This window comes from Nicotiana attenuata, unplaced genomic scaffold (genome assembly GCF_001879085.1).
Source record: "Nicotiana attenuata strain UT unplaced genomic scaffold, NIATTr2, whole genome shotgun sequence".
NCBI classification, from domain to species: domain Eukaryota; kingdom Viridiplantae; phylum Streptophyta; class Magnoliopsida; order Solanales; family Solanaceae; genus Nicotiana; species Nicotiana attenuata.
The window spans coordinates 106,828-126,453 of NW_017673179.1; the positions used below are offsets into that span (position 1 = coordinate 106,828).

At 37.3% G+C, this 19,626-nt stretch overlaps 1 protein-coding gene across 2 annotated transcripts in view; it reads right to left on the reverse strand.

Moving 5' to 3' along the window:
- LOC109215648 (DExH-box ATP-dependent RNA helicase DExH7, chloroplastic-like) overlaps positions 1-19,253 on the reverse strand; it is a 32,507-nt gene extending 13,254 nt beyond the window's left edge. Inside the window, exons 1-23 of one of the 2 annotated variants that reach the window (XM_019379749.1) lie at positions 18,748-19,250; positions 18,492-18,594; positions 18,194-18,387; positions 17,583-17,636; positions 17,000-17,153; positions 16,540-16,928; positions 15,162-15,380; positions 12,636-12,747; positions 11,831-12,013; positions 11,162-11,241; positions 10,120-10,242; positions 9,596-9,682; positions 7,081-7,181; positions 5,634-5,691; positions 5,391-5,456; positions 3,913-3,995; positions 3,617-3,800; positions 3,130-3,276; positions 2,937-3,038; positions 2,680-2,832; positions 1,260-1,364; positions 201-341; positions 3-92 (exon numbers count right to left, since the gene is read on the reverse strand). In XM_019379749.1, the coding sequence (XP_019235294.1) occupies positions 3-92; positions 201-341; positions 1,260-1,364; positions 2,680-2,832; positions 2,937-3,038; positions 3,130-3,276; positions 3,617-3,800; positions 3,913-3,995; positions 5,391-5,456; positions 5,634-5,691; positions 7,081-7,181; positions 9,596-9,682; positions 10,120-10,242; positions 11,162-11,241; positions 11,831-12,013; positions 12,636-12,747; positions 15,162-15,380; positions 16,540-16,928; positions 17,000-17,153; positions 17,583-17,636; positions 18,194-18,387; positions 18,492-18,594; positions 18,748-19,026 (3,207 nt within the window). In that variant the 5' untranslated portion in view covers positions 19,027-19,250. Of the gene's footprint in view, positions 1-2; positions 93-200; positions 342-1,259; positions 1,365-2,679; positions 2,833-2,936; positions 3,039-3,129; positions 3,277-3,616; positions 3,801-3,912; positions 3,996-5,390; positions 5,457-5,633; positions 5,692-7,080; positions 7,182-9,595; positions 9,683-10,119; positions 10,243-11,161; positions 11,242-11,830; positions 12,014-12,635; positions 12,748-15,161; positions 15,381-16,539; positions 16,929-16,999; positions 17,154-17,582; positions 17,637-18,193; positions 18,388-18,491; positions 18,595-18,747 lie in introns of both variants that reach the window. The other variant, XM_019379750.1, reaches the window with a different exon arrangement.
- Between the last annotated feature and the right edge of the window lie 373 nt (positions 19,254-19,626).

Here is a 19,626-nt window from a genome sequence, read left to right on the forward strand (position 1 = left end):
ACCATAGACAAAAATAGCTTTATGCTTCCAAGTGATAGCAGTTTGATTTGTAAGCACAATTCTACCAAAGGCATTCGCAGCATCTCCGGGATCTAGCAAGGCCAAATTAAACATCAGCGCAATGTAAGAGAGAAGATTATCTAAACGAAGAACAGCAATACTAGATAAAGTAACGAGGAAAAACCACTAATACCCCATACCTGGTAAGGTCGCATGAGCTTCTCATATCGGTAAGAAGTATAGAGACAAAAGCAGATTCCTGGCTTTACACGTCCAGCTCTGCCTCGACGTTGCCTTGCATTTGCTTGAGATATCCAATCTTCAACCATGCTTGACAATTTCTAAAATCAAGAAGTTTAAACAATAGCAAATGTGATTACTGGTGCACCAGATTCTGGAGACAAAAGGCAAAGGGAATTGACATTTCTTTAGACGAAACACGCAAAAGCAGAGGTCCCGACAAGTAAATCATGTCATTTAAAAATTCAGCAATAAAAGCTCATGACTGAATCTAGAAAAGCCTAATAGGCTGGTATCCTTATCGCATGCTAAAGGAGTAAAGAACTAAGGCCTTTCACTTTATTCAAAGATTAAAAGCCCAATCTAGAAAACCAGATGATATACAAGAGTCATCATGCCTTAACCTCATCACCAAGCAAAAATATAATTTGTCCTCTCTCTGGTTTTGATGTTGTCGAAACCACTTCATTAGCTAAACCAGTTTGCCACAGAAATACATCTAATGAGCTTTTATTTACCTAACAGAGATGACAATATATGTGTGAGTTGAAACTTTTCTTCTGCTGATACTTCTGGACCTAGTCATAGGCTCATAACCATCTATAGAAAAATATTTCTCTATCCAAACCGCAATGCTGAACATGTCTTGCAGCCAATTTCAAATTCACACACCAAAATCTAAAAATGACAGAGAAAACTTATGATCGAAAATGCCTCCATAGATACATGCAAACATTTTTTATAGAGTACCGCTAGGCACCAACCATTATCTAGATGGAGTTGTCGTAACACTTGTATTGCGGGGCCAGAACTTGAAAAGTCTAAAAAGGTTGATGAAATAAAATATTTCAAATGTTAGATATAATTCATGTAGAAGCATGAAGCCATATGGGGGGCCCTTATATTAATTATTGTAGTACAGAACAGCAAACATGCAAATAAGCTGCCGTATGTTGAGACAACAATCTTCTGAAATAATCAGCCTTGGCATTAGCTACGAAAGAGAGCAGAAAACCTACCTTCTTTGGATTATAGCGATTTTCTTTGTGCTTTCCACAGTCTACCACATAAACTACATCATCTATGGTTATGCTAGTCTCTGCAATATTTGTGGCTATTATAACCTGAAAGAGGTAATTCCCAAGTCAAATACAGAACAATAAGCAAATTAATCACTTAAGAATAAACAAAATGGTGATGACAAAGAAGAGGTCTTTCTCCGTACAACTATCAATTGAAGGAAGTACGGTCCAACAAGGACTCATGGAGTAAATGATGAGCATGCATATCTAGACAGGTAGAATGATGTTCAGCATTATCTGCAATAAGACAAAATAAACATAGCTCGTTCCATGTTGGACCTTTCCATTCTTCATATCATGCACCACATGGTTGTAAATGTGTTCTTGCTGAATGACTCTTGAGAAGAAACTCACCCAAGCAGCTTCAACATTCAAACTGAATTCTAACTTTCAATTTTTAAGAGACTTTGCACACCATTTTGAACCCTTCCTGACACGGTTCTTCATTATAAACGACATCAAGAAAGGTTGCCCTTTCTCGGCTCTCTATGAAGATAGTACCAGTAACAATAAAAGGATGTCATACTGGCACTACTTAATAATTAGGGGTGTGAAACGGAGTAATTGAAGTCTATTATATCATGTACCAGTCACACAACCAGATGGATAAATGTGCCAATCATATCATTTGAAATCAAACATGAATTATGTCAGCAGACAAGGGTTTTGATGCAAATTGAAAGGTAGTCGCCAAAGAAAGCTGAAAAGTAGAAGTTGGATGAGGCCTCTGTAGGAGCGGAGCAGCAAGTACTTGAATAATGACATAGCAGTAAGAACATGGGAGAGCTAGGATGAAGACAGTAAGCTTGTTGGCTTCATCACATAGGTTTTAATCAAAGAATGTGAATCTCGGGTATTAACAATCAGTACAAGATCTAAGGTGCCAGATTGCAAGAGCAATTAGAGCATTGTGTGGTCAATGAGAGGATATGCAAAGAAGGGAAGTTTCTTCTCAGCTAAAAGTCTATAAGACTTCATATCCCTTCTACTTGGTGTAATAGCAAAAGGAGATCCAATTGCTAGTTCTGGTAGAAGGTAATTTGCAAGCCCAAGTATCTGTTCCATTCAATCATTTTCTAAGGGAAAATCATTAGAAATAAATCATCAAATGAATTACTGCACTACAGACAGGGAAACAGCAATTTACCATCTTCCAGTATTAGTTGATTTAATTGTGTTCAGACAATGATGCAGATTAACAACACAAGAAAGACACTGTATAACCAACACACGAAAGAGAACAGAAAAGCGCAGAGGGGAAAAGAACCCGAACTGAAGAAGATAAGATGCATACAGTGGAATTAGATAGCATAAATGTCTACAACGAAAGAACCTAAGCTTAAATAGAAAACATTACCTTACGGATGTTTACTGGAGGTCTCATAAACACTTTTTTCTGATCCTCGGATGCTACAGAAGAATGCAAAGGGAGAATCCATTCAGAAGACTGTCCACTAAACTGGAAGGAGACAGACAGTCTATCAAGTAAGGTATGTATTTCTCCTACCCCCTGCAGCAGAACATATTTCACAAGTCATACTTCCTTGTTATGCAGGCATAAAACTCTGAAAGAGAAAATCAAAACCTAATTTAAGTGTTAATTGATGGACTTACCGGTAAGAAAACCAGTATAGCACCCTCCGGGTATGTTTCATCAATGTAGCATACCAGGTCTTCGAGAAGATCATAATCAATAATTTCTTCATTCAATTTCCTCTGACAAATGGTTCGTAACGGTATTCTTTCAGTAAAGTGTTTTAGGATTTTAATTTGCATCAATGAACAGAAACTTTTAAGAAACAATTACCAAACTTTTTTGAGTTTGTTCGCTGTAGTTTTGATAATTACTGGGATCATAATAGGGATTAATGTATTCTTCAGAGAGCAACGATTCATCACCCCATCCAGATAGGACAAGGTTCTTCTTCCCCCTGTGATTGCCAATAGGAGCATTCTGCAGTCATCCAATTGGAAGATATAAGAAGCTCCCAAGCTACATAAACAAAAAGCTAACACATTGAACTTCAAGTCAATAACAATAAGATCTACTTCAACTGTAAGTCAGTACCAGAGCAACACTCATGATGGTTTGTCAGATCCATTCGCTACTAATAATGGATTTTGATCAGAGATTAGTTAGAAGCTAAAAGCATAGATTGGTATAAGAGATGACCTCAAAACAGTTCCAAAGCAGAAGCCAGAAAATTGCCAATGAGAGCATTATTTGGCAAAGAAAGAAAATTTCAAATTCCAGTCCATCTAAAATGTCAATTAAGGCAGGTGAACTGAAATACCTTTTCCCTAGTAGATGTCCCGTAGCTCAAAGAAGCAGGAGAATCGGATGCAAGGCGGTAGTTGGTACTCTCATAAATATCCTCGAGAAAATAAGTTGAAACAGGATGTGTTCGGCCTTGAGCAGTAATTACAGGGCAGTGACCGAAGTAATGAGAAAACAAATGTGAATCTACTGTTGCAGACCTAAATAATGTAAAATAAAGAATAAATTCCACCATGAACAGTCATAAATATGAAAAAGGACACAGAACAAGAGACTGGGTACGAGATATTTATAAATGAAACCAAACCATACATGAGTATAACTTTCAGTTTTGCAGTACCAAGGGCAGATTGCTTCTGGATGAGACTCTTCAAGACAATGAGCAGAAAATCACCCTGTTGTGCAAAGAGGTTAGTGTTTCTTCCAACTGGTTTCCAAATTTATTTATCCATTAATATACAACAAAAAAAGAGGATGAATCTGAGATTGCTAGTATATAATGTAGACCACAGCAAAAAGTGTTCTTTCACTCTTCAGATTGATGGTCCTAGTAATCTAGTGAATATGCAGCGAGCAAACGCTCCTTTCTTCTAAATTCTCCTAACGCCCAACGATGAAGTCATTTAATTTCTTCTTTACAGTATGCATACCCTTGTGTACTTCTTCCAAATTTGTCAAATTAATAATTCTTAATACGCTTTTTTTACAAGGTAAATATTTTTATTAATGTTGGGGAAATTCCCATATACAAGAAGTATACCAAAACGTAGTGAGACCAAGATCAAAATATGTTTCACTACAAAAGCCATCCAGTCATCTATACATACTAGAACCATTTTTTATGGCTTAAAATCATATTACCACAAGCTCTTAGCCAATATGGAGTCAGGGTTCCAGCACTTGTCTATTTGGATTCACGGAGCGCCAAGAAAGGCATGCATTTTTAGTCGGTTGGCAGCAAGAAAGAAAATTACATATGTCACTGTGCGTTATATATGCAAAAAATAAAAAACAAGAAAAGACTTGAACATCTCCTCTTGCATTGTCAGGATGCAACTCGCCTGTGGTGAGAGATCCTGAGATGGTTCGAGATACAATGGAGGATGATTGAGCCCAGTGAAGGAGGCACCATCCAATTAGACCTTTAGAAGAAGAAGAGAAGACAAAGGACGTTGGATATTGCCCCACTAGCACTCATGTGGGTCTTATGAAAAGAAAGGAATACGAGAACTTCTACAAAGAGAATAGCCTCTCATTTCTCGTCTCTAATATTCCTCTCATTTTTCATCTCTTTCGATGCACCTATGAGGTTTCGATTTGTATTAAAAATATTGGGTATCTTTTTGGGAGGGCATATTCTTTAGTAGGTTCTCTACCTTTTGGTATATGTATACGAGATATTTTCCCATCATAACAATATTATCTACCTTATCAGAAAACAAAAAGGATAATGAATTAGTATGGACGTAACCAATTATCACAATGGATACTAGTTTAGACACTACGTCATGCATTTCCCTGGTTTATCTTCTCCTCTTTCCTCAAACTTTCAACATGTATAACCAACCGGACAACAATGGTCTATATCTAGTCGGCCACCATTAGTAGGTACCTAATGTCATTGGAATCAGCATAAGAAAAGATCTAAACAACATGCTTTCATATTCATGAGGTCAATTTTTTGATAGCCTGATCTATATTATAAGCCCGTAGTGGCAATTAACTAACAATAAAATATAGTTGGTCGCCACAATTCATCAACAATGTCATCTAGTGCACAAAAAACTCACCAGAAGTGACCTCTCATGCACTTCATCAACAATGATATGACTAACACCAGCCAAGTTTTTATTTCCCTGTAAAATAATACATTTAATATATAGCACCAAAAGTTATTGGTTAATATTTTAACATTCCGCTAATTTATTTATATTTTAAAAAAGTAAAGTGGGCAAAGCATGTTATTACGACGAACAAATTCAAAACACAGAACTTGCAGTCAGTAAGCATGCAATAATTAGTAGGCGACTTACTGAAAACATTCTCAAAAGAATGCCAGTTGTACAAAAGAGGAGCTTTGTTCTCTCATTCCTAAAAGAGAATGAAGAATTAATAGATGATGTTTTGACATAATAATCACAAGAAAATAACAGAATCATTATGATACATCAGTATTAATTATATTAATAGTTTTTAAAGCATGAGTATAAAAAGATACTTATAGCCTGTTTGGCCAAGCTTCTCAAGAGGCCAAAAGCGCTTTTTTTCCCAAAAGCACTTTTTTTCCGTAACTTGAGGTGTTTGGCCAAGCTTTTTTGAGGAAAAAAAGTGCTTTTGGGAAGAAGCAGAAGCAGTTTCTGAGAAGCAGAAAAAAGTAGCTTCTTCCCAAAAGCAGAAGCAGAAGCAGTTTTGACTTTTCTTCTTACCAAAAATGCCCTTAACAAAATATAGCATATACCAAAATAACCGTTAAACCTAATACTTAGGATGTTAATTTATAAATATTTCTTCTTATTTTTAGGATAGCTTTCTATATATAGTGACTTTAGCGGTGAATGCTTTTATATTTATTGAATGCTTTTTAATATATTTAACTTATATTAAAAGAATTAAGTACTTTTTAATTTTATTTTCATATTTTACTTAATAAAATGAAAAGACTTAATTATTGCATGTAATAACAAATTTTTGAGATTATTTATTTACTTATAATATTAACTATAAAGTAAATCTATTCATGTCCTTATTCGTAATTTGATACTTAAAAGCACTTTCTGAAAAGCTTGGCCAAACACAAATTATTGCTCAAAGGTGCTTTTCAGAGTAATTAGCCAAACACAAACTGCTTCTCTACAAAAGTACTTTTTTCAAAAGCACTTTTAAAAAAAGCACTTCTCAAAATAAGCTGATTTCTCCAACTTGGCCAAACAGACTATTATTCTAGGTAGACCACTGATGGGAAATTCCTATGTCTTTATATGATGACAACCAGACCCATAAAAAGTTAAGCAAAAACAGGTTTGGAATGCTTAAGGAAAGCTACACTCAGCAGGAAAAGTAGCAGAGCATTTATGCACAAAATTGGCTATCCATGTGAACCCGAGTATCCTAAAATTTGAGACCTAAATCCTTATATTTCTCGATCCAATCAGCAACGTCTTATTTATATTCCTACTCCTCCCACGAGCCATGTGTGGTAGACCGGATTAAAACATATTTAATGTGATCGACTGAGATGATCATGCACAAACCAAGTGAAATGATAATGCAAATCCATACATGCAGCCACCTAGAGATAAATGACTGATGTTATTAACCAATGGTAGCTTCATCTACCTAAGCAAGTAATATAAATCAATTTCCAAACATGAGCAAATTTTGAGTCAACATGACATCCAATTTCATGATTCTGTATCCTTTTTTTGTTGGGAAAAAGTGCTTTTGTATCCATTTATAAATGAAGACTTTGGGAAGCATTACCTTGCACTATCGAGGCGAACTTGGTAACCAACCAAGGAGTCACTCGAACCTGGTGAAGATTCACAACGCTCATCAGCAACTCTTTCAGCCACTGAAATAGCCTAGTAAAGAGAATGATAATCAGCAATCTTGTTAAGCGAGAGAAAACCAGATATGTAGGTGTAAAGAGCAAGATGAAAGCATATCCCAATGACAAATAAAAATGAAGAGGAAGAGAATCACATCTTACCAAAACCAATAGAGAAAATCTCAAGTAGTGGTTGAAAAGTATCTACCCACCCCCCCACCCCCCAAAAAAAAAATTAAAAGAAGAAAAAATTATCTACCCTAATTTCTGAGCTCCATGCATGTGTGCTTCTAATATGATCGATTTCTTGTGTATGTGGTTAGGAGATCCAATATACAAGAGCTCAAATTAGCATTGTCCTTGATGTGATAGACTTCTTCTAAATTGGAGTGCTTCACGAAGTCCAACTAATATTCTGTACCGACAATTCAACTAACTACAACATTAATCCTTTTTTCAACAAGGTAAGATTTTATTAATAAAAGGTACCAACTACCAAGATGGTAGTAGTTAAAAAGACCAGCATCTACCGTTAACATGGCAACTACACATCTCCTGTATCCTCTAAAAAATCCATGTATTGCTCCATATTTTCCCTAGTACTTCTTTTACACCAGATTCAAATTTAATAAGCATCTATTCTTAATCCTGGATATATGTGGCCTTTTCCCTTCAAAAGAGACCCTGTTTCTTTCCAGCCATATTTTCCATAAAACACATTAGAGGGATTGTTCTCCATATTGATTGTTGCCTCTTTGCCATTCTTTGAGTTGCCATGTCTCCAACAAGCTCTTTATGCTGGGGGGCATTGCCCACTTGACACCGTACATATTTCGGAAGAGCTCCCAACACGCATAGCATCTGTTACTTAGATTAATTCCTCTCTTTTGCAGGTACTCCTGAGTTGGGCGAGCTTCCTTTGCTGCAACCCATCCAGAACAAGCAACTTTAACCGGTGCCTTTGTCTTCCATATTGCTCTCCATGGCCATTCTGATTCATATAACCCTTGTTTCTGTAATAGACTATAACATCTGCTGACTGTGAAATTTCCATCATTGCTTGCAGCTCAGATCAATGAATCTCTCCTGTTGTCCTCCAAACTGACAGTGTCCAGTTATTGCATCAACTGAGCAAATTCATCTACTTCCCAATCATTAAGACCCCTCTTGCAGATCAGCTGCCAACCATTGCTTGAATAAAAATCTCGCTACTCTCCCCTTTTGATTTGTGGAACAGCTGTATAAAACTAGAAATATAGCTCTTAAGCTTTCATTCCAAGCCATACATCAGACCACAATTGAGTATTATTACCATTCCGCAGTTTCAACTGTACAAACTGGCTGTATTCACCCCGAAGATTGCTGATAGTGCTCTAAACTCCGCCCTTTGAAGAAGACTAGACTGAGAAGGGAGAAAGTCCCTCCTTCACAATTTGGCATCTAGCAATAGTCGATGGCCACCATGACTCTTTCCAAAAGCCGTTGTGACGACGCTTTCCTATTCTGCCCACTATCTGATTATTCTTCTGAGAGTTCAACAATTCTCTTATCACTGTGCCAGCAACTTTTCCACTTACTCTTCGACCGAAAATTCAAGCTATGTCAATGATGTCAAGAAGATTTGCATCACCATATCTCCTTTCAGTAACTGAGAATAAATTTGCTTCCGGTGTGTTGCAAAGAGCAATTTCTTTCAATGTGCAAGTTAGCGATTCTCCAAAAAAAGAATCCAGCTCTTCTTTTTAGTGATTCTTCACAATTATCAGGACACTATTCCAGTGACTGCTTATTATCTCGCTGGCTTTTAAGTATTACTTGTTTAGAAATAAACAAACTCAAGTTGTTTCACCACTTTGAGTTTTAGGGAGTGTGTTAAGTATCATAGAATAGTTTATTATGAGGAATATTCTTAATAATTATGCTAAAAGTCAAGAAAATCATTAAGAATATAATTGTCGTATATTCATAATGACTATCCCATAATTATGAAAGTTACCTTATTTCATGAATCATGACACTCAAGAATTCTACATAAGGGGCCACGTTTTTTAATTATGAGAATAAGGAGCCATGTTGTTGTCCACCAATTTCAATAAAAGTTTTTTTTTGTTCTTCCTTTTTTGAAGTTCCACCATAACAAAAACTTCGAATTCATTTTTCACTCTCACAATCAGCGAAAAACTGCAAAAGCATAAATAGTCACTTCCTCTGAGTCCAGTTTTCACTCTCACAACCAGCTAAAAGCTGCAAAAGTATTGGCATCTCCGTGAAAGATATCCAAAGTGACAAGTGTTATCATAGAAGTTGAGAATGTCAGCAGAACAGGCGCGTAGGAAAATTACATTTTATTTTGAGTCAAATAAGCAGAAAGTTAAAAAAAAGTTACTTCCAGAGCCACTGTTTCAGCCAGTGCAAGCATATATATGATTACTGAAGGATAGCACTGACCGCGATTCTCCTTGGTTGTGTGCATATAATGTTACAATGTCCCCCACTTCCTGATTCAATCATGTCATCCAGTATAAATTGAGGGACCTACAGAAATCAAAATGTAAGATTCAGTGTTTCCAGAAACGAATGAAAATTTACAGGATACCCTCCATTGCACATAAAAACCATCTTAGTTGACTTCTTAGGTCAATTAGCTTTATTTGGAATAGTATTCCTGCTGACTTATTTCTCTAGCAACTGTTTAGCTATGTCTTCTCCGCAGCTCACCATCTGAGTTTTTAAATTTTATTATTAGCTCATTATCTGAGAATTAAAAGCACTAATATGCTATTCCGCTAATTTGACAACACATGTCAAGCTAGGATCATTGCTTAAAACTAGGGAAAGAAAGTTATCCGACGAGTGGGAAAAAAAATGACCAAAGCACATAATTAGTAGCACCGAAACAAGTGAAAGCTGCAGCGCGACGCAGTATTGAAGTAATTTGGAAAATATAAAGGCAAAATTTATGAATTCAACACCTGAGTTGTTTTCCCGCAACCTGTTTCCCCACAAATGACCAAAACATCATTCTCCTCCAGTGAATGCAGAATCTTGCCTTTTAAGTCAGCAATAGGAAGGGCAGCCCGTGATTTCAACATTTCCTGCACGAAAGACATAATAGAATATCTTCACAAATTAAAGCAGACAAGAAGGTAAATGACATCAATGGTAAAATATTTCAAACTTATGAAGAGAAAAGAGGGAAATAAGGAAAGCCACTACGTAATGACTCCTACAGAAGTGCATGATATAAGGCTGGATACACTTGGACCCCCGCTTCAGTGAATGCGGATAACCTGAAACCTCAGAATCCCAGCGAACAAAACTGCCCCCGGTCAATTGTTAGTCATAAAAGCTCTACCCAAATAACGAAATAACATGAAAAAGTGAGAAACCAACCTAGGTTTAGCAAGCTGCAGACAAGCTCTATAACAAAGCAAAAAATATCAATTGTGTTAAACAGTCTGCTGCTTTGGATCAACGGCGGAAGTTAAGCCCAGACCCCACCTGTTGGGATCATACTGGGTTTGTTGTTGTTGTTGTTGTGTTAAACAGTCTCTCTACCTTCAAAAGGTAGGGGTAAGGCTGCGTACACACTACCCTTCTCACACCCCAATTTGCGGGACTACACTGAATTGTTGTTGTTGTTGTAATCAACTGTGTTAAAACTAAAAATGTAAAGAATCATATATTAACCCTAACTTGCAACAAACTCCAAATTCCCTCACCCCCACCCCCCACCCCCCAACCCAAAAAAAGAAAATGAAAGACTAGATATATCACAGCCCTCAGTGCAAGTAAAATGGAGCTCCAACTGCAACCGCTAGAGCCCTGTGGTTCTTTTTCTTCTGTCTTCAGGATCTTTTCTACCTTTTATTCATTGTCATCTTTCAACTTCTTCCATCATTCAAATCTGAGCTATTCATTTGTGATGTCTATATAGCTATTTAAAAGTGTAACAAGCAGCCCAACACGAATGATAACATAATTTTAATAGTATAGAACTAGGAAGACTCTAACCTGGTACTTCTTTAACTTCTTTCTACCCTCTTGCTCCTTTTTCAGAGAGAAACTTTCTGCTTCTTTACTTGGGTTTCTGTCTGCAGAAAAACAAAGAGGTTAGTCAGCAAAACCACCTTTTACATTATGAAAGAGCAGTGAACTCCCAAATGCCTCCAAACCAACAAGAACTAACTGGTATACAAGATCCTGTTACGGTCAATAACTGAAACTCACCCTTTACCGTCCCTAAGGGCAATGCTGAACCTATACCCAAACAGAAAGCATTATCTATTTGAGGTACTTTCATTTTCCCCAACACGAGACAATTAGTTTGCTTATTTTGCTTTTCTTGCCAATGAGTTATATCTTCCCCAAAAGAAGGAAATAATGAAAATCAATCTACTTAAAAGGGCACAAATTGAACTGCAATAGACATCAGAATAAATCTATTATTGCCAGCTAATGAACAGCAAAGCGAACGCAAAAGAAAAAATGTTCAGCCTTACTTGATCTAGATCCATGGTTGGCACAAAATCAATAAATCAAAGTAAAAAAAGATTTTCAAAAACTAGCAGTGCCTAGCTGCATAAAAGTTATCAAATGTTTGGCACTGTTCAAGCAAATAGGTCACATATTGAAGTTATTTCCTGATGCAAACCAGAAAAGAAATCCATAAGCATACTTCACCTGTAAAATCAGCAATTGCTGTTTTATCTTCAGTGGCGTGAGGCTCTAAAAACTTTTCTTCACTAGCATTATTGGAGACATCACAATGAGTTATGTTTTCAGAACCGCTGGTATCTAGTAATGAATCCACGAAATAGGCCCTTCGTTCCACTTGATCATCCACTATATCTATCACGGAATCACCTGTCCCCAAAAACACCACCATGCACATGAAAGAGGAGGAAATATCAGATCAGACCTTGAGAATGTAACTGTTACAGAATCGGCCTCTGCAGGTTGTGAATGAGAGCGTGCAATCACTGAGAGATCCGCGGAAAGAAAAACTAACAGAAGAGAAAGAAGACGAGCAACAAGCTAAAATATGAACATTGATGTCTGCACCTTTAGTGCTGACTACATGTTTGAAAAATGCTGATAGTGATCGTGATAAGTTAGCACTGCTCAGCGAAACCGTTTTTGAGGGTTGAAATAGATTTTGGAGGGATTATTCTTTTTTCATGGGATTTGTTTAAATAAACTCCTTTTATCTTTGTTCTTGTTTTGAAAGAAGTTGTAGTATTAGTTTTGCCTATGGACCAAGTTTATTGGGTGTGTTACCTCTATGAAAGTTTCACCAATCAAAAAAGAGCAATGTTTATCATGCAAGGTTTGCAGTAAAAAGATAAGATAAACAATCTTGGGCTCTATGGCTACAAGAGACCACAGTTTGATCAGGGTAAAATATAAAATTGAGGCACCAAAATGCTTAATATAATATCACTATTAAACATGTGAGTTGTGACTGCACGTGAAGTAAGAAAATCACCTTCCTCCCACTGCAAAATAAGTGATGCATATGGCTCGGTAATTGGCATGTGAACTGGGAGATCTGGAAACAAGCGATGGAGAGCATAGGCTGCAACTCTGTTTTGTGCATCCTGAGCAAATCAGAGTTCATAAAAGAAGAGAATCATGTTCAGATTCACATTTCAAAACAAAACATAGCAAATTAACAAAAAAGTTGACAAGTACTTTTACAACAAATCTCTGCAACTACCAAATTATTTTATATGCTTAACCAAGACAATTGCTTAGTTAATTGACACAATTTCTGCTTTCAGAAACCTACATAATGAATTTGTGATAAGGGCTTTTCTTAATCAGATTGGTGAAATGGCTTAAGAGATGTGATAGAAGCAGAGTGGAGAAAATAGAGCATGGGTGTGACCCTCAAACAATAATGTGGAGTATCCGAAAGGAAGAAATCATAAGGCTTTTGAGGGGACGAAACGACCATTATTTCAATTACGGAGTGTTAATTTTAGATATTTTAGGTGCACAAATGATTCTCCAAACAGGTATAGATGACTAGACTGACTTGCGGGAAGCAATACCCAGTGTTGTGAAAAGCGCTCGCTTCAGCACTTAAAGCACGAAGCGAAGCGAAGCAAGACCTCGGCCGCTTCTGTGATGTGAAGCGTAGCAGGTTGAATAAAGCGAGCGCTTCTGCAAAAAAAGCGAGAAGCGTAAAAGCGACAGTAGCGACAAAAGCGAGCGCTTCTACATATTAAGGGCTGCCAACGTCAAAAATTAAAAAAAGTTCATCAACTTCAAGCCCGGGTATGTGATTAGTTCCTCCTCCTCCTCCTCAGTGATAAATTGCAGCGAAATGCTGCCCAATTTTTTTCGTTTCAGTTACTGCCATTTTTTTCGTATACTTACTGCCATTTTTTTTATTTCATTTAATGCTCATTTTGTGCTTTAATTGATGCTGCTCTTTAGTTTTTACATTGAAGTATTGAACATTTGCTTAAAATTACATGTGTTGTCTATGCAGTATTTATTTTAATTTTTTTTTTTAAATTACGCTTCACTTCAAAAAAGCGAGCGCTTCCCTTCTCGCTTCTCGCTTTAAGCGAAAAGGGGCTTGTCGCTTTTCCTCGCTTCACGCTCTTCACAACACTGGCAATACCTCATTGTCGGCTTCCTTTGAAATATACCTCTTGTAGAGGGAATGTTTCCCTTTCAGTCAATCTCTTCTTTCCGAAAAAAAGGTTCAATGTGCAGCTTCAGCCCAGAAGTTACCATTTTCCCTTTATGCTCTACTAAAACTTGACCACTGATCATTCCAAACTACAACATAGATTGTATGTTCATCAAAGTTCCAATTATGTCATTCCTTCTGATTAAGTAATACCTATGGAAAAAATTATCATATGTTTTTCTATAAGAGAATGCATCACAGTTATGGCAGAGTCCTGTCAACCGTGGGAAAAGCAAATACAACAACAACGACCCAGTGTATTCCCACAAGTGGGGTCTGGCGTGGGAAAAGCAAATTGAGAAGAGAAATTAAGAGCTCTATGAACTGCCTCTTATCAACATTGTATGAACTATCAGTTAAACACTCAGATTAAGAAGCACCAGGGATCCGCAAAGGGGTTAAGAGCTCCTATAACAGTATTTCTTTTCTTGCTTTGCCAGGATAATGCACTTCAATGACATCATTATTCGAAAAATAAGTGGGGTTTTGTCACTTTACCCTTCATGTTTCAATAATTTCACATTTTCCTTTTCTTTCTTGCAACCATGTTAAGAATTGAAGTGTGGTTTTGGGCAGTGACAGTGCAAACTGGACAAGCTTAAACGGCAAACTGAAAAAACTCTAGAGTAATTGACCAAGAGCTTAAGTAAAAAACAAGGTTAAAAAGGTCAAATAAGAACACCAAAGATTTTCAATATCATACAGTAGTGCAGTTCTAGGGGGCCTCACATATCACAGCCTGACCAAGAATTCAGTCTGCTAAACTAGAGGGACAAACAATGTGTCAAGACATAATTAAAAAATAAAAGTATCCTCTCTCTAATAGCTTAAGTTTTTAGATGGGATGGTCACACACTTCAACATGGTCACAGAGTAGGCAGAGGTCCTAAGTTCGAGTCTCATCGCCACCTATTACCAGAAAAAGAATCTCCACGTACTTTGCCCATAAAAAAAAAAAGAATCAGGCTTGCACGTTAGGGGACGTGTTGATGACATAATTAAATAATAAAAGTATGCTCTCTCTAACAGCCTAATCTTTTTAGATGAGATGGTCACACACTTCAACCCAATGTAGATATAGCTAAACATATTCCCTGCTATCTCATAAGAAACAAAGGGATAAATAACAGACTCCTATTTTCATGTGAGTACAACACTTCTACCCATTATGGTATATTTTACACCCATAATCTGAAACGTGTGCATAGCAGCCAAATAGCACTAGTGCAATAATCATTGACTTCTCTTTCCTTTCTTTTTATGGGCATACAATTGCATAGACAGTATCAATAAAGCATTAGACGTTACCTCAGTAGTAGAAGAAGTATGATCCTGACTAGGAAGCTCGATTGTAACTAGCCCTCCAGCTTTTCTGCTCTTACCCCTCCCACTGGCTTTTCGCATTATACTAACAGTGTAATGTGAATTATTTCCTTTTCCAGGTATTTTCGCATATTTTGGTGCCTCCCACCCTGATCTTTGACAAAGTTGGTGAAGAAAAGCTTTTGGAATCTTTTGTGGATCTCCCTGCAATTATGACAACAGTTATAAAACTTTCTAGGAAGGAACAAAAACTTAAGAACAATAGCTAGAAGACCTCAAGTAGAAAAGGGAAGACACAAGTCTACCGCAGTTCACATTTTTGCTAGTGGAGGGGGCAGTTTAATTTCAGGCTGCAGGCCAGGTCCACATAGGTTCATCCTAGATTAACCTTCGTATCAACATCAGTTTACCTTTATAACACTACCAGTTTTTCTTTTTCTTTTTGTTTTGTTTTTTTTTTCGGGATAACGGTGGTGTTCGGACTAGCTTGGGCGCACCTCGACTATTCCACCATGTACCTCCTACGTCCCACCAACACAGGATACTGGGTAACTCAACCCACCAAGGCTTAGGCAAATTGGAAGATATCACCTAGTGTTTTTGGTGTTGGCTAGAATTCGAACCCTAGTCTCCAAGGTGAAAATCCACCTCATTGACAGCCAGGCCACACCCTCGGGTGCAATAACATTATCAGTTCTTTCAAAAGCTAAGAACTTAGGGGCAATTACACCTTCTTCTGCCAAAGTAATTACATAGAAAAGGAAAACAATGAAAACATACTTCCTTCCAGTGTTATCAAAGGCGCGCTTAAGCCCTAAAGCGAGGCTCAAAACATGTTGAGCGCTTTGCCTCGCTTAGCGGGCGCTTCATTGTTGTCATCAAGCCTCTAAGGCATACTTTTCCTTGCCAATGAGCGTAATCCTGAGGAGGCGACACTAAGCAATTGATATTTTACTTCATCGTAGATTTTCTTCAATTTCTTTGTCCTTAAATTTTGTATTCATGCTTATTGATATTAGTCTTGGACTACACATACATATTTGTAGTTTTTCTCCATTTGCGTCTTTCTTTCATTAAAGCCCACGCTTTATTTGCACTTAAAGCCCTAATAGACCTTAGAGCTTTTTTGCGTTTTTCGCCTTTGATAACACTGCTTCCTTCCACCGAGAAGAGGTCACCCAATTTAGATTACAACTATTAGATTACACTATTGACTAGGCATCTTTATCCTGTTGTATCCTCCTTTATATCAAACGAGGAGCTCTAAATCTTCTTCATCTTTAGGTTTTACTAAAGAGGGCTAGACTACAGTCTAGAGTGAAAAGTTTACAACTAACTCATAAGATCAGGTACCAAACTTTACCTTCTTCCATATACCTTCTAACTTCTCTAAGTTTTTCTGGCTACATAATTCTCTCATCTTTTCTTTCTTCTGCAGTTCTAGTATCGTAGATGACACATCAGCAGAGGAAACTTCTTCAAATAAGAAATCACCAAGATCTAAGTCTTCTGCTTCTCCTCCTGGAGCCACCTTATCATCTCTAGGACCACTTGATGGATTGTTTTCAGTGAACTCATTGGAGCTGCTATTGACAGCCACCTTATCAATTCCGATCTCCTGTTCATGAGTATTTGACGTTCTGAAATTGTGTGAAGGAACATTATCAACATCAAGCTTCTCTGAAGATGTGTCCAACACTGCATGGTCGGAAGCACTTTCATGTGCAGATTCCAGGATATCATCCGGTAGTCCTATAGTAAATTTCGTAAGTCAACCTTGCTAATGTAATGGAATGAAAGCCCAATATAGAAATTTTTCCAACCTAGAGCAGATATCTCCTGCTTGATCTTCCGAATGGTTCGGCTAGCTTGTTCATGGCTCTTTTTGTCACCACGCTCTTTTGCATGAATAGCTTCCAACCTTGCATTATGAAATTCTTGGACAATAGACTCAATACTACGCCTTTTTCGCGAGACCTGTTGACCAACAAAACATGAATCAAGGACAATAGCATGCCTTTCAGATTTTTCAATTAAGTGTCCTTGAGGGATCTAGACCTTATATCTACTCTGCATCACTAGAATAGACAAAACTCAGTTTGCTACAACACGAAAAAAGGATAAATGCTTGAAGGAAATACCTGTTACTATATCTAGATTCAACTTTAAAATTAACAGGTCATTCCCGCAAGAGAAATAGCAGTACGAGCCTTTGGAGAATGTAGGCCATATATCTACTCCACCCACCAGCCCAATCTAAAGCCTAAACATAATAACAATGAACTGGACAATGGAAAGGAAACCTTACATCATCACATAGTCATGACTAAAGAGGCTGTAACACATATCATGTGAACTATTGCTCTATTAGGGTTAAAACATGAAAAAAGTTGCCATGAGATTTACCTGCTCTAGGGAACCATCGTCAAACAAACCAGATTCCCAACTTTCAGCTTCATCCTGCAAATTCATAGTAAAAGAAGATTGTATGGACTCAGAGTTAAATACTTCGAATTTCAGTGGTTTTTAGATTTATAATATTGGGCACTTTAAGATTAAAAGATTGAGTAATTTATTTCTGATGACTTATCCAGATGGGATTAAGAGAATTGGACAGCGTCCAGCCGCCATATCCTACACTACACGGTGCATTGATTGGAAAAAGGTGACTTAAGCCAGACACAATTGCTTGTATCAACTGTAAAAAGTCTCTGTCTTTTTGTAGAAAGATAATGTCAATGCACCTTATGTAGGAGGGTTCTCTGCAGACACAATTACATCCTTAGTTAAGTTTTTCTAAGACAACAGCTAGCTGTCGAACCAAACAAATAAGTAGAAGTGTAAGGCATGCAGTAGTTAACTAGGCATACGCACTCCCCTGCAGAACCTCTCTCAGTTACCTTTTAGTTTCCTATAATCAGATAAATTCACAAAACCTGAAATCAGATAAACTGCAGTAGTTTCACTGCATAACCTACATACCTCTTTGTTGAACTATAAGTTTCAAGTAGAAATACCTCTTCCTGTTGTTCCATATACTGACGGATCCAATCTGCTTGTGCACGTTCGACTGTACGTAGAGATTCACTATCACTTCGACCCTTTGGCACAACTGAAACTTCAGGTTTTCTCTCATCTTTAACTTCTGCCACAGATGAATCTGCTGAAGGAACCCAATCTTCTCGAGCAGTTGATATGATACCAACAGAACCTGTCAAAATGCATGTACGATCATGTCTTAACTTTCTATATCCTAACACTTTTCCTCACTTGCCAATTCTGGAAATTAAACATAAAATTTCTCATCAATACTACCTTCATTCAATTGAGAAGTACCACTGGAAAACTTCAGAGGAAGCTCATTCCCTCGCAAATTCAAGCATAACCAATCTAAAGCAGCTTCAAACGTAGCTCTCTCCTTCGTAATCATATACAAACAATTATTAATTCAAAACTTGAAATCAATATTTTGCCAAATAGAGTTTACATTTTTTTTTTCATTGAGAAATTGACAGGTTAAAAAGGAGAATTTAAGTACTCAGTGAATGGAGACATTTTTTTTTATTAGTACCTTGAGAGAGGATAAAGCGCGTTCGATTTGATCGTCGGAAAAGCCCTCGCAAGAGAGCTTTTCGTAAATAGAACGAAGTTTCTTGGCCTTCTGTGCTTTAGAGAGAGCATCCTCTGCTGGAGTTGGAGCTGGAGATTGTGTAGACCGGCCGGAATTAAGTAGCAGCCGTCGGAGCCGGTTCTCGTTTTCGGCAGATATTTGCAATTTGGGACCAGTGGAAGAAGAAGAAGCTTTGCCTTTGGATGACGATGATTGAGGTTTCTTCTTCTTCGGTGCCATATCTGAAACTTATAGTTGAGATGTTGTGAAGAAAATGGGCAGTGAAATGAAAGAAGTAACAATGGCGATGGAAGGACGATTTATCAATGAGCGGGGTACAGTACACTACAGACTAGAGAGAGTTGACAGGAGCATTGGCGAATGCCTACTTATAAATCCCATTTAACAATACCACTTATACATCGCAGTAGCTAGTTATGAATGAAATCGGAATCAAATGCGACTCGCAAATCGCTGTTACGAGATACGACTCACAAATTGTGCGATTCGCATGAATGCAACTTATAAATTCCATTGGGCGCGACTCACCGCTTCTAAGAGTAGTTATTACAATTTTCATCCACAAGGTTTTGTAGCTTTCAGTTTCCTCCTCCATGTTCTGAAAACTTTTAGATGGTCCCAAATATATCAAATATCATTCTTATCCTGTCCCCACCAATAATTCCAAATTAACTAACCACATCCATACAGTTCGTAACTCACGTTACTTCTACGTGCCAAAAGCTAATACTATAACAATCAACCGCTAATACTGTATCGATCAACTGCTATTTTTTTTTACGTAAATTAGCCCTCCAGTTTTTTGTAAATTGTTTTTTT